General features: G+C 33.8%; 1 protein-coding gene across 2 annotated transcripts in view; it reads right to left on the minus strand.

Moving 5' to 3' along the window:
* LOC111044731 (alpha-tocopherol transfer protein-like) overlaps positions 1 to 14998 on the minus strand; it is a 54117-nt gene extending 39119 nt beyond the window's left edge. The window contains exon 1 of one of the 2 annotated variants that reach the window (XM_022329946.2): positions 14715 to 14998. Coding sequence is in view for 1 of the 2 variants with exons in the window: in XM_022329945.2 (XP_022185637.2) it covers positions 4409 to 4415 (7 nt within the window). In the remaining variant the exon portion in view is untranslated. Of the gene's footprint in view, positions 1 to 4408; positions 4527 to 14714 lie in introns of those variants that run through there. The other variant, XM_022329945.2, reaches the window with a different exon arrangement.
* Between the last annotated feature and the right edge of the window lie 748 nt (positions 14999 to 15746).

Consider the following 15746-nt stretch of genomic DNA (forward strand, 5'->3'; position numbering starts at 1 on the left):
AATGTCCCCATCCCTACCCCATGTGCTAAAGGGATGGGGATGGTTTAAAAGTTGAACTTTTCAGCTTTTTTCTCCCACGCCTATATCTTGGGAACAACACGTTCAACCGACACGACTAATCATTAAGAAAAGGAACATAAACTTCATAATTCGTAATTCGGACCTCTATAGTTCGTAATTCTCTGTATTTCGTAGTGGAAGCTTGGTACCTTGAAAAATCCTTTATAATTAGTAGTAAAGCAATGAATTTCGGTCCCCTCAATTTCATAATTTCTCTTTCTGGATATAAATCTTTTCGAAAATAATTTCTTACCGCATCAGATCTGTATTATTTTGGCAGGTGGCACCATGTTGCAAGAGTAGGGGCACCATGTTGCAAGAGTAGGGGCACCATGTTGCAAGAGTAGGGGCACCATGTTGCAAGAGTAGGGGCACCATGTTGCAAGAGTAGGGGCACCATGTTGCAAGAGTAGGGGCACCATGTTGCAAGAGTAGGGGCACCATGTTGCAAGAGTAGGGGCACCATGTTGCAAGAGTAGCAGACGCCTCTCAAGGTCAACGTCTTTAAGCAGAGTGTGTAGTGAAATGATGTGAGCAGTTCGTATAACAGTGAGATATTCAGGCTCTCAAGGTTTCAATTGAAAATGATATATCTTTTTTCATCAATTACGTAGTTTCCAGTTCAGTAATTTATAGAGAAGTTCATATAGTTCGAGTAGAGAGTGCTACATATAATCAAACGTTTCCCTAGTCATGCCTAAAATTTCAGCTATTTTGCATATATTGAATCAAAATCTTTCTTGTTTCTCATAAAAGAATGAGCCCCTTCCCCTGTTATACCTGAAGGGCCACAAAATGTGACAGCATGAATTGGCAGAGTAGATATAGCTTGTAAACAAGCTGTCTACTTGTTTTTGGCGTATAGTTATTATAAGCTTCACAATATCGTTGCATGCAATATATAAAATAAAAAAGTATAAATGGAAAAAATCAAAGTACGATGGAAGTGGTGTTTACAAGCTAAGACAGCTTGTTTACAAGAATAACCTAATACTATACTAAGTATAGGTATTAGGTATAGGTATACCCCTTGAACACCACTTCCATCGTACTTTGATTTTTTCCATTTATACTTTTTTATTTTATATATTGCATGCAAAGATATTGTGAAGCTTATAAGAACTATACGCCAAAAACAACGTTCTATGGTTCAATCTAATGTTTGTTGGGTCACCTATGTATTTGACGCCATGCAATAATGTATTATTCAGGAACCCCTTGAATTGAGGTTTGACTCTCCTTCTCCTTCGTTTCGGATGTGAAGTTATAGGGGTTTCCAACATTATTTCTCCGATAAACTACAGTTAGGAGAAGAGATTCTATCAAAGGAGAGTTATTCTGGCAAATACATATTTTAGGAGAGGAGGGCGATCGCATGAAAATTCTTTCCAATTCAATTTATTGTGTAACATTTTATCAGACATCATTAGTAAGCCTACATAGATTAAGAGAAAAAGTATTAGTTTATAGGTTTTAACATTCGTAACATCACATACCGCATATGTGATGTATATCATATACATAGCAGCCATCATTCAACTCCAAGGGAAGTTTAACACCATGCAGTCACATATCCCATCTTCAATAGACTATTTTGGGCCTATAATAATAAAGTTATCATTTTGTCGCTATACAAAACGTATAATGCTGTAATACGATTCCACAATTTTCAGTAATTCATAGTAATTTAAAAAACATACGTTTAAGCCAGTATAGATTTGTATGTTTAGTTGCTTATTAATTATTCCATTTTTCAAGGGGCTCCCGGACCCCCATCACATTTTACCGGAGGGGTATTCCACCAGACCTCCCAGACGTCTCCCAAAAGTTTATATGCTGCTGACGTCAAAGGCGTCAAATCACAAATTTATAAATTTGTGATTTTCTCTTCTTTCTGTAGGCCTACATCTGACTAGGTGTATGGATTTTTTACTCTCCTTGCCCTATTACCATAGGTAAGGAAAGTATTGCTTACCGAAAAAATTAAGGTACCCCAATTTCTAAATTTCTATACGTTTCAAGGTCCCCTGAGTCCGAAAAAGTGGTTTTTGGGTATTGGTCTTTATGTGTGTGTGTGTGTGTGTGTGTGTGTGTGTGTGTGTGTGTGTGTGTGTGTGGTGTGTGGTGTGTGTGTGTGGTGTGTGTGTGTGTGTGTGTGTGTGTGTGTGTGTGTGTGTGTGTGTGTGTGTGTATGAGTGTATGTGCGTGTCTGTGTACACGATATCTCATCTCCCAATCAACGGAATGACTTGAAATTTGGAACTTAAGGTCCTTACAATATAAGGATCCGACACGAACAATTTCGATCAAATGCAATTCAAGATGGCGGCTAAAATGGCGAAAATGTTGTCAAAAACATGGGTTTTTCGCGATTTTCTCGAAAACAGCTCCAACGATTTCGATTAAATTTATACCTGAAATAGTCATTGATAAGCTCTATCAACTGCCACAAGTCCCATATCTGTAAAAATTCCAGGAGTTCCGCCCCATCATTGCAAAGTTTGATTTTGGATTCCCAATTATCAGACTTCAGATACAATTTAAACAAAAAATTTTGAGTGGAAAAGATTGAGCATGAAAATCTCTACAATTAATGTTGAATAGCATTTCCACCTAAAATTTAAAATAAGCACGAAATTCGAGAAAATGTGATTATCCAATTGCAAACTGTTGGCAACTGTTGATTCTATTAAATGATTCACTATGAAGAGATAGCAGACCTCGTATGTCTCCAGCGTTATTGTCCTGTCAACAGCTGGCTCAGAACTTTGTTTATAAGTAGACTCGAGATGCGCTTGAACACTAGCGTCAAGTGATCAATTTTCATAACGGAAGGGAAGTTGTGTGAGTGCGCCACACCAGATTTTCATTATTCATGAAATGAAACATTACAAATTTTGTGATTTTAGTCTGACTTTAATTCAAGTTGTACGTATCTTTCCAATTGTGCGGATGTCAAAATCCTTATTTTCTGATGGATAGTATTTCGAAATGAATATCTATTTCTTATTCTAGGTAGTCACTCACAATATTCATAATATAATCTATGTATTTTTCTACCCACTGTCACTGAGTAATTACGTTGATTGTCATCACCACATCACAGAATCACGAGATGGGAAAATTTGAAAAAACGTGAAAGTTATTTGAGTCGTGGTATTTCATGGTCATTTTAGAAAAGTATGAGTCAAATCCAACAATTAAGACTTCAATTAAGGCCTTCTATTCTTAATTAGAACTAGGAATGAGAATGCTGCTTCACTAGCAACCCATCAATTATTACGCAGGCCTTTATTAATTATTTGAAATGTTGATTTGTTTTTACATTTTTTTATGTGGGAAAATTCATTATCATCTATATCTGGTTCCTGCGTATAGTGAGTAGGCCTACACGCCTACTCCTGTGTTCAAAAACTCGCTATCATCAAATTTCAGGATATTCACAAGCTATTTTTAGTTTAGTTGGTCCTAGAGAAAAATGTCAACTGAGTCACAGTTTCGAATACATGCAACATAAAGTTTTGATTATATGTATTTAGATTATGCATGAATCTCTAATAATAAAATGATATTTTGTTTGAATAACGATAAATATTAAACTATGATTGTTTATCCATTTAAAACACACCAAAATGATTAAATATGAGTAATTATGAATAGCTTATTCAAAGTGAAATATTTAGCTTGAATATTTTAGAAAAGTCGAACGCTATTTACTTCAAGAAATAACTTGAGTATTTTCTGAGTCTGTGAATATTCAACCTAAATTACATTTCTGTTGGCTCCCCAAAGCTCTTTTTATTCATAATTGAAAACGGTACGGTAGTAAATATTATCATAATTGGTTGGATTCAATATGTTTTGTTTTTTCAACTTTGTAAAGAATAGAATATCACAAAACGCAGTACAGGTACTTATTGCTTTTGATTCTTATAATTTTAATTTATATAGATGAAAGCAATGATCATAATGCTGTTCACGTTCAAGTCTCTATTATAATTCCTTCAATACCCCATGTCAATCAATATCTGATTGAAATCTGGTTACAAAACATGTCTCTTTTAATGATAATTTACGACTATTTTTTCATGTATACTTTCAATAGTATCTTGTGATATCCTTGAGAAAGGACGAATAAGTGAGTCAATTTCTTTGGCAACCAAACTTGATCTATAGAATGGTTCCAAGAGTATGTGTTTAAAATTTGAAGCTCATTGGTTGAAGCGTACCTTTAGTTATCGTGCGTGAAACATACCAAGTTTATCAAATAAGTTTACCAAATCAAGTTTAAACTGGAACTTCGCTACGATCTTTCAATGAAGAATAATATCTTATCTGAACATGTTACCTCTCATAAAGGAGTATCAGCAGAGACAAGAAGTGATCACGACAAATATTCATACTGTTCCGTGTCGAAGTTTCCCTGCAAAATGCTGGTGACTCTCTGCGTAACAATAGTTGATTCCAAAAATACTTCAGACTGCGCATGTCACATGCAATTACGTTTCTCAGAGTTTACCACATCGCATCAATGAGTCACTGCCGACGCATGAAATTGTTTCATGCAATACTTTATTGATGGTACCTATACAGTCTGTGCGGACTCATGATAATGAATATCTTAATATATTCTCTAGATAGATTAAGTACACCAATTTAAAAAATGTAATATGTTTTTCGCGAGCTTCATGGTCACTGTTCTCATGTAGTTTCTTTATATAATCATTGGAAGCACCAAGCACGAACTACAGGAAGATTATTCTAATTTTTCTACCAGATTTTTTTTATTATCGGGAAGTTAAAAGATGCTCCTCTAATAATTAATATGAAATGGTTGATCTATTAATATTCAGTTTTACTAACGCACTGGTATGAAAGTAAAGGACGACAATCCATCACATTTATAATACATAAATTTTATTGCAAACGAAGAACTTGGTGATGAAGTATTTCTTAAGAGTTATCTGGTATGTATGAATCTTTCTTGATCGGTGACAGCTGAATCTAATTTGTGATATTTTTGGATAGCCTCAATTGATACACGTCTTCTAGTATTCATAACTCAGAATTTTAATTATGGTAACCATAATTACTATTAATTTTCCATGTTAATTATATAGTTCTATTTTCCGTGTCAAAATGCTGTCGTTTTACTCTCTAGGAAAATTATTTTAATTAAGACACTAGACGATAGGCTCGCTTCGCTCCGTCTAGCCAGAGGGCTGCACCCTTGAACCCCAGGTGGATTCAGGGGTGCCCGCAAGGGGGGGCATGGCGCAATTTGCGCCATCAACATTTTTGGGGGGGCATGATTTTTTTATATTTTATGTAAACATTTTGAATCATGGCTAAAAAATCAAGGTATTAAATAGAGATATTATCCTAATGTAGTTAATTTTAATACTTTTTCCCACCTTTACAATGTTATATTTTGCTAAGTGTAGCTCAATATAAAGCATGAAAAATAGAATTGATAATATTTTGTATGCAGGAATTTTAGTAATTCTAAGCCTATGAGTTTGAAGGTAAATCTTTGACAAAAATAAATTTTAACTTCAACATCCACTATTATTCTGATTCCTTTGCTTAATTAATTTTCAATGGTCCTTTGTTTGAGTTTCCTTGCTGTTGCAACTTAATTTTCTTAAAAGCACAATGATAAGCTAAATTGTAATGTACATTTCAATCTAATAATTATTTTAATCTCGTAGGCGTTTCATGATGATATTAATGTCTCTGAAATGGGAATGCAATTATAAACAACATCGCAAACTCTAGTGAATTTGACAGAAGAAAAAACTTCTCTTGTCAAAAATTTGTGAAAAATATCAAATGAAGCCGATTTCAATCTTTCAAATGTAAACCCTATTCACCACAACCACACAGTAATCAAGTAATTATTGTAATGCTTCATTACTTTTTTCTGTTTTGTATAATAGCCCAGTCAAATAATCGTTTTTCAGGAAACAGCCCGAAAGAATTTTTCGCGACGGTTCTATATGTATTTTGGGGCGCTGAATTCTAATCTGAAATTTGCTGACACGCCAGAGGGCGGCTTCACCCCCAAAACTCCCAAAAAACCCAAAATTTCGGACTTTTTTCAAGTTTTCCATTTAATATTGAGAACTTTTCGAAAAGAGCATTCTCAAAAATATTAAACATAATAAAATTTTCAATAAATTGAGTGGTCGTGCAGGACTCTACGATTTTTGATTCCGGAGCTAAGAGTTTTCAAAAAAAGGGGTATTTTTTTAAGGGGTTTCCAAAATTATGCAAACCTACCACTTCCACTCTATACAACTAGGATCTTTTTCTAGTAATGATAGAAAGCCACACATCACGTGAATTAACAATATTAATTCTGAACAGAATTCCTTAGGTATTTTTGAATTTAGTAGTGGTGGGAGGGGGAATACACCCAAAAATAGAAAATCATGTCCTACAGCCAAAATTCAAATTTTCATTATAATACCTTTTCATGGCCTTCCTAACAAAAAAGAAACACATTTCGGCTGAAATCACCTTACGAGGGTATGTTCTATGAGAATCACTTTTTAGATTTCAGTATTTCCTAGTGGGGGGCACACATAAGGATACGTCCAGGATCAAAACTTAAATCACTTATAACTTTTGACTGAATGATCACATCTTATCGTACTACAGCTCGTTCATATCAGCACGTCAAGGCGGTTAAAAATCATGTATCATGTCACTAAAATTTGTTAAAAAAAAGGAAATTCCTCCTTTAGTGTATTTCAGCTCATATTTCAATGCATAGAAAAATGACCGATTTCTATATTCAAAAATGTGTGTCTCGGTAACTCAAAATGATACTTGGTCTTGATTTGAAGAAAAGAATCTCCTCTTTTATGGGAAGTGAATGATTTTTGTAAAAATATAATCGTGAAGTAAGATTCGTTTGTTTCAAAAATCAAGAAATTTGCGATATTTTTCTCATTTTCACAGTCTCGACAGTTTTTCGATATAAACAGTAATCCAAGATCAATTTAAGGCAACTCAGCTTATAGAGCATGAAATTGTCTCTCATTTAAGACCAATCGCAAGTTTCTGTCATGTATTGTACTCATTTTAGAGACTCTTTAATAACAGTAAAATCGCAAGAAAAATTAGAAAATAAAGATAATCATTCAATTGGCTGTAATTTTTGAACGGTATTGAAAAAAGGAGTATAATTTATGGGAGTGAAAAGAGGAGAAAATTCATCACAACATCGACTACTTTTTGGAATATTAAATATTCCAACTATAAATTTTATAGTGTATAAATCAAAATTCGGGGAAGGAAAAGTTTTGGTCTGTGCCTGTTAGTCCTTCCCCAATCATTTTAAAGAATTGAGTTCTGTTTATCAATGAATAAATAACGAGCAAAGCTCAGTGCCCCGATATTTGGTATTAATAGATAGAATTTACAAAATGTACTTGTTCAGATGATATCTTTATTCAAAAACCAAACCATTTAAAGATACATTTTGTTCGACTTGTGTTATTTACTCCTGTAATGTTAAAAAGTAAATACTACCAACAACACAACATCAGTGACAACCTGTTCCAATTTATGATAAATATCGGGGCACCGAGCTCCGCTCTGGAGTACCTACAAAAGCATATAAAAATTATTACGAAAGAAGAAATTATAATAAATATTCATAGTTCATACAGAAAGGTTCTATCTAATCACAGTGGATTGAGATTGATTCCCAGAGGAATGCAAAAATTTCTCTCACAAAAGCATGTTAAATTATAATCCTGATAAATTTCACGAGAACCAAATCACAGAAGACCATCTCAAAAAGATAGCTTATCTGATTGGTTCTAATGGAATTAATCAGGATTAGAATTAATAAATTCTTTTAATGTCCTTCAGCGAGTTTCCCCAGGGATGAAACCTAGTGCAATCGAATTTTTATATTATAAACCTACTATGTTCTAAATTTCGTGAGAATCGTTAGAGCCGTTTTCGAGATCCGGTGAAATACCTGATATTTAGAATACCTAAACTTGCCGACATTAAATAGAGGCGGTCTACGTAAAATGGGCGTATAAGCAAAATCCTTGTTTTGAGAAAACGCCAAAAGAAGATTTTATTCTTGTGTCCTTTTGCTATTGTAATTATTATCCCTGTAATATTAATGAAAATAGGTATTATAACTATTTCATAAGTTATTCAATGAGTTTAAAAGTAAATTAGACAAATCAGTCTTCTGTAATAAGTGAAAAAGATATGGTAGTTTATACGCCCTTCTTAGCCAGAACGCATTTTTGATCAAGAAAGGTTTTAAAAAATCAAAGTAAACATGGTTATGATCAAAGTAATTTACCTTTATTGCTACCAATAATTATTTGAAATATATGATGATCAACAAATGTATACTGAATACCAGAACTGAAAATTCTTTTTAGCTACCTATCATAAAAAAATCAAGAGTCTCTCCTCAAACTTGACTTCCATCTATTTAAAAATACATTTTACATTACAAAATAATCAAAGTAAGTGATAAACCATTATCAAGTATAGGAATAATAATTATTTAGAATATAATAATAATAATATAAAACAAATGAGATGACATATTATTTTGATGCTTTCCATGACCAAATAGGCCTACATATCAAACATAGTAGTACACAATATTAGAAAAATGAGATTACATAATATTATTTTAATATTAGTTTAATTTTATTAAAAAGATAACCGGAACCTCAACTCGAATATCAGCTGTCATAGCCATCTTAAAACAGGTCTACCATCGTCAATTTTCAAGATATTTTAAAAAATCTGGTCTCATTGGATTCACAATAAAATGGTGGATCGAATAGAGCATTCTGCGTAAAAAAGGCGTATGAGCTTATACGCCCTTTTATTATTATATTGTATGAATAAAATCGTTCCAAATTTGTATGAATGTTTAGGTACCAAAATTGCTATGCAATATTCTTTTGCAATAAAGAATTATCAATGATATTTTTATTCAACTTTTTATAAGTAACCTTAACATTTAAAAAGCAAAGCCTCCCTTACTAATCTTTCAATATCCTATTAAAATATTTGTCATATAGTTTTCCTGATGTAATGTAGTACTTTCTAGTCCTCCCGGACAAGAACGGGTGCACTGCTAGTATCAAAAATGATATCAAAAAGATACTTTATTTCTATTTTAAAAGAGATAAGAAACGATGGTATATATTTTTACAATATATGAAAACAGAAAGAACTCCTCACAAGACCAAAGGTAAATAATGTCCATTAGAAGTTTAGAATGTAAGATGTGAATTTTATTGTCATACACTGACTAATGTTAGAAACTAAAGGGTTGGGAATTGGGATACTTTGGGGGGGGGGGCATTTCACTTGGATTGGGGGGGGGGGCATGCGCCATTGCCCTTGGGGGGGCTGGGCACCCTGGGTGGATTATCCAGAGAAAGGATAAGTAGGATCGCTTCGCTTGCCTGCATTTTTCATTCGAGCTTGCTTCCTTTCGTCATAAAGTCAAATGAGACTTTCAGACTCGATTCTATCACCAGTTTCATTAGATTTATACAGCGCAGGCTTAAGAAAATCTTTATTTTTATCAGAATAATAAATATTCAGTTATTTCTTAATAAGACACTTGGTAAAGATATTATGAGAATTATTGTAAGTATTTCAGTGTAATGGTTCTTCGAAATTTGAAACAGGAATGATGTGGAGTATGAACTTATAAGTATGAATTTACTTGAGAAATGTAGAAAAATGTATTGAAAACTATATGAAATCTTTAGAAATGAAATCCTCTAATTTAGAACCGCCATCACTCAAGCTAAACCTGTGTACGCTTTAGAGTTTATACTTTCAAGTTTATTTGTTGGCGTATTTCTAAAGTCCTATCGAAACAAAATTTTCTAGACTCTTACTCAACTTCTGTACCAAATTTGAACATAATCTTCCAATTAGTTCTTGAGCAGTGGCGTAAATAACGTCAATGCAACCAATGCGGTGCATTGGGGCGCAGGCCTGGGGGGGGGCGTGAAAAACTGATATTATAGAAAATTATTACAAAAAAAAATTGAAGCAAAACTCTTTGTAGTTTATTAAAACATTTGGCCACGGAGTTGTATCCGGAACCATATTTAGTTCATCTAAATTATTGGTCTATCTAATGTGATTCCTATTATCATACCTATCTAATCTAATATATTTGGCCACGGAGTTGTATTCGTTATACCATAGAGAAACAATAGATTTAGTTCATCGCTGGTTATACTAACAATACCATAGCATGGACCATAATACCATACCATATTTAATAATTATTATAATTAGACTAATTATATTTATTTGGCTAATCTTTCTCAAATTGGATAGAGATTGTATAATTATTAGTCCAGGCAATGAATGCTCAAAAAAGGGTAAGTTATAGAGGGAGAAGTTTGGAAGACCTCACAGTTCTGTTTAATGTAGTGAGGAGATAAACTTATCAAGTCCCCGTCCCTACCCCCTGTGCTAAGGGGGTAAGGGTGGTTTAAGAGTTGAATTTTTCAATGTTTTGCTTACACGTTTATATCTTGAAAAAAATGCGTTCAACCGACATGACTAAATATTCAAAAATGAAGCTTGATAAATTCTCTACAATTTTTGTTTCGTAGAGTTTTGTGATTTTCTCAACTGTTTTCGAGATATACGCTCTTGAAAGTGTGAAATTGTTAAAATTACAGCTTTTCATCCATTCTTTGCTCTTTCAGGGCGTATAAATCTTCAACAATGTTTCGTAAAAATTAATGATTATCGTAGATTTGTCGAACATTGATTTCTCTTCAATTTGATGTATTATTACACTATTTAATGTTTTCCTTTCATTACTATAGCAAATTCAATGTGTAGGGGTTAAATTTCTAACTCTGCAACAAGTGTCAACTTAGCAGTTCCACAACTTCAACAGACGAGCTAGAGATGCGCATTTTTGCTATGTTTACCTCCCAACTAGTCTTCACTGACATTCAAAGTCAAAAATTTTGTACCAGACATTCCCCTCAAATTTCATTGTCAAATGATCAATTGTTACAGGAAAGAAAATTTCACCCACTACATTCAATCTGCTATAACAATGAAAGAAAAATATGAAATAGTAGGTAATACATCAAATTGAAGAGAAATCAATGTTCTACAAATCTACGATAAGCATTCATTTTTACGATGCATTGTTGAAGATTTATACGCCCTGAAAGAGCAAAAAATTGGATGGAAAGCTGTTATTTACACAATTTTACATTTTCAAGTGCGTATATCTCAAATTGTTGGGAAAATCACAAAATTATGGATTTTTCCATGAATATTCAAGAAGATATAAGAGCAAAAATAGCGAAAAATTGAAGGAAAATGTGCTTTTTCAAAATTCTCAACTTTGAGAGCAGATACCATATCTCGAAAAGTAAAAGAGATAGAAAAAGTTTTGAGATAGAAGTAAATGTTGTATAAAATTATGTAAACTTCAATTTTGTATGAAATAGTCATGTCCATAAGATGCATAGTTTTCGAGATGTTTCCAAGAAACCAAAAAATGGTACCTTTGAACCAACCTCACCCCCTTAGCGCAGGGGAGGGGACTTTTGATATATTTACCTCCTTACTACCCTTAAAAGAAGTGCCGGGTCAAAAACTGTCTTCCAAACTTTTCCCTCTATAACCCTTTGTTGACTGGACTAGTGCCGTGTGTAGCAAAACGGTATCCAAAGAGTGTGGAATTGCAAAGTAATGTCAAATGTCATATGAGAGGTTTTCTGGAGGGGGGGGTGTTGTGAATGAGTCTACGCATAGGGGCGCAAAGGAATACTAGCATTGAGGCGCAGTCAGACTGGTTACGCCACTGTTCTTGAGAAGGATTAAAAAACGCTCAAAAGCCGCCGATCATGGGCGGAAAATAGGCGTTATTTCAAAACCCTTCTAATACAACGTTTATTCCTCAGCTGAGTCTGCGTACAAATTTGAACTTTTTTTGTCAACTAGTTCATGAAAAAGCTGAGAAAACGCAGATTTTGGGCGTAAATTTTAATATTTTATGTAGATCTAAATTTTTGTTCAAATCGGTTCTTAGTGCGCCTCTAGAAGATCAACTGAACAAACGTTCCAAGTTTGAACGTATTTGTCCAGTAGATTTATAGTTCTGTTGATTATGAATGAGTGAGTGAGTGAATGAATGAATCAATGCCAGTTCGCTTTTGTATAGTGTATAGATAGTTTGAAAATATGTTATTATATAGATAGTTCATTCTCTCATCAATAATGTTTTTAACTGCATTAATTTCTCTTTAGATTTTGCAATTATTTGATAATTTGTATCTTATTCTGCAATGAGGAATTTTTATCGCGAGGGAGATAATGATGATTCATTCATTCATTGTTGAGATATACTATATACAGTTACCGGTACATTTTTGCAAAGTATCAAGTGAAAATTCTTGGATTTTCAACGAAATATTTTTTAGGTTTTATTGAATTGGAGTTTCGCAATTCCATTCCCCTAACCTGTTCCAGTTTTATTGTCTTCATGTTATAACTATTGTGCCTCAGATTTCAATGTCAATGTAGGTCTGTGGAAGACCTAAACACTTCCAGCTTTCATCATCACGATGGAAAATTTACACAAGAATACGAAATTTGCAGCTCCTCATCACTAGTATAGGTAGTAAGATAGGAGTAATGGAATACATCATAGTGTAATGGATGTATGCATCTCTGGCGTAATTTACTCATATGAATTTGTGAGTAATTATTGGTATTGAGGAAACCGTTAAGCTTCAATTCAGAGAGTAAAAGTACCGTGAAAAACAACTTCATTAGCGACTTATTTGATGGTAGACGTCTATGCACAATCATTTTGATGAAATGAATCTCCCCATTGCAGGCCTTTCTGGTTGGTTACCGTACGGTACTTCATCAAAATAGCAGAGCTACAGAATTTAATTTTTTTATTTTTAATTTACTGTGTTATCTTAGTCAATGATTATTCGAAAAGTGAACTGTTAACTCTTTAAGAATGTCGTATATATTTCCAGGACTCATTTGGAACTGGTTGAAACTAGATTCCGGTTAAAACGGATGAAGAGTAAAAACAAGTTCTGACTTTTTCAAAGACCGTCCGTTGATGAGATGAATAACCTTTTATTTTGGCAAATATCTGCGAATCGTTCAAACTCTGCAAATAGGTGGTTCAACATGGTCATGAATAAATACATCCCATGGGCTTACATTCTTATCACGACTACTCCTATCTTTCTATTTCTATATTTTCTATTTTGAAGTTATGCCAGGTCTTGAAACTTGAATTTTATATCTACCATCTATTAGATATCGTGGGAAAAGAGTTCAAGAGAGTAGTAACTAAGTGGAAATTATTTCAATTTCACATTTATTAATCACTAACATCTTGAAAAATAGAAAAATCTTGAACATTGATCGGTAATCAAGTTATCTCTAAATCTATCAATTCCCACCCGTACTAATTAAATTTTCAAAATGTATTCTCTCAAAAATGATTTCAAGAAAATTTCTCTCCATATTTTGCTGTTTCACCTCAGTGGTAGAAATAATTTGATGCTATAGTAGGCTACGACCAGTACATAATATATCTCTCATTAAATCATCTGATCCAATTTATTAAAATTGAAGTGTTGAATATTGTTAAACTAGTAGTTCTGCGAACAGTAGACCTCACGCAGTATTCTCATCCACAGGTCTTGTAGAGTATCTGATTGAAACTATAGACCTTATGGAAATACAGCAATAGACTGGCTTCTCCACACATCTGTGTAATCAATTGTGATTTGCTGATTTATGATGAATAATTCTATAGTCTGATTTTTACTCTAATATTGGCGTATGAAGGAGGCTCCTATTTCTATCCTCAATCTTGTAATCTTGTTATGAGAGGAAAATTTATTCTATTTCATTGAACTTCTTAGTTAAAAATTTCTAAATAATTGAAATCTTCACTTCAAGTTTCATTTGGTGTTGTATTGGAATTTCGATCTATGTGAAGTAAATTTTGGATAAATTAATTTATCCAATTAGTAACATATGGGGCGGAAACCTGGAGAAGGCCTATCACAAACTCTGATGCATCCAAGCTCAGGATATTTGGAAGAAAGTTTGTAGAAGAAATCTATTAATGATGGAGGTAAATGAAGGCAGTGGACAAACCGCGTAATAAATTGTACGCCAAATAATATCCTAGAGATTACAATGGATTGGGCACCTAGAAAGAATGGCTGAACGAAGAATGCCCAAATAAATGTATAAGGGTAGATTGGTGGGTGGAGGGCAAAGAGGCAGACCAAGGAATCGTTGAAGTAGAGGCAGATATATGAGATTGATGGAGGTCAGAGGTTGGGAACAGAAGGCAGGAGTTGACCGTTTGGTATGGAGGCAGATAGTTGAAGAGGCTCAAGCTCACGCTGAACTGTAATGCCAAAAAAGAAGAAGAATTTACCCAATAATTAATTGATTGAAATTTTTTTCGTTATTAAAAAAAATGGAGCTCCGGGTGATAAATACTAGCAAACCAGAATCTAGGTGCCTAACAATCTCATCTACTACCAGGTCGAAAAATAATTACTACTAATGAATAAGATCATTGAATGAATAGATTCTAGGAAACTCACCGGTTCAATTTCTCAAATCACTATTCCCAACTGCAGCAGTACTATAAACTGAAAGTTTTCGAAGCTTTTTGAAACTTATTCACTAACACAGTTGACAGGCTGCTCCTGCTCTGGAGGCGTTCGAGCTCTTCCAACAGACGACTGGAGAGATGAGACCGGCAAGCGGCAACTGACCCGCCGCAATGAGAGCGCAACTCACAAGAGGAGACCGCTGACCGGGAAAGCAACTTGGCTTGCCTGCCCTAGCCCAACTGCGATTCGCTCGCCACTGTTTACTTAGTTTTACAGCAAAACTTGTTCTCATAGCGTAGGAAATTAAGGCCAGCACAATCATTTTTTCCGCTTCGCATTCCTGCTTCTCCTTTTCCATTTTTCCGAGCACATGTCAACTTTTTCAATCAGTATTCAGCTCGGGCCTGCTTCATACAATAGACAATGAGTAGTATTGTAGTAGACAAGCCAATTGCACAGCAATGCCGCTATCGTAAAATAGATGTTGACTTCAGGAATTCCTACATTTCATTGTCTACTTCCGGGGAAAAAGAGGGGGTAATTTGTGATGAGGGTAGTCAACTTCAAACAATAATAGTACACCTTTAAAAGCATTCATTTCCTACCTATATATTCTACCTATGTACCGTATGTTTTCTGTTTAAGTCTATACAAACTTAAAGTCATTTGAATAAATAATTTTAGGATTTGATTTTCCACATGATTAATTATTATTAGACTACCTATTGAGAATTTTCAATAGTATTATTGTATTTGTCACGGCTCACTGTTAAAACCTTTCCTCAGGAGTGATATACATCCAACAAAGATACGCTACGGCACGAAAAGTTAGGAAATGATGGTAGGCTAATAGTGCACTTGAGCCTTTCACAGTATATTATTTGAAGTCCATCCATCATTTTAATTCTAAATATTATAATTCAGTAATGAATATTATTACTGAAGTTAATAATATAAAGTAATGAAGAAATACACAAAAGTGCAAATAATATAGTATATAGAATATCTCATAGATTATAA

This window comes from Nilaparvata lugens, chromosome 3 (genome assembly GCF_014356525.2).
Source record: "Nilaparvata lugens isolate BPH chromosome 3, ASM1435652v1, whole genome shotgun sequence".
NCBI lineage: Eukaryota > Metazoa > Arthropoda > Insecta > Hemiptera > Delphacidae > Nilaparvata > Nilaparvata lugens.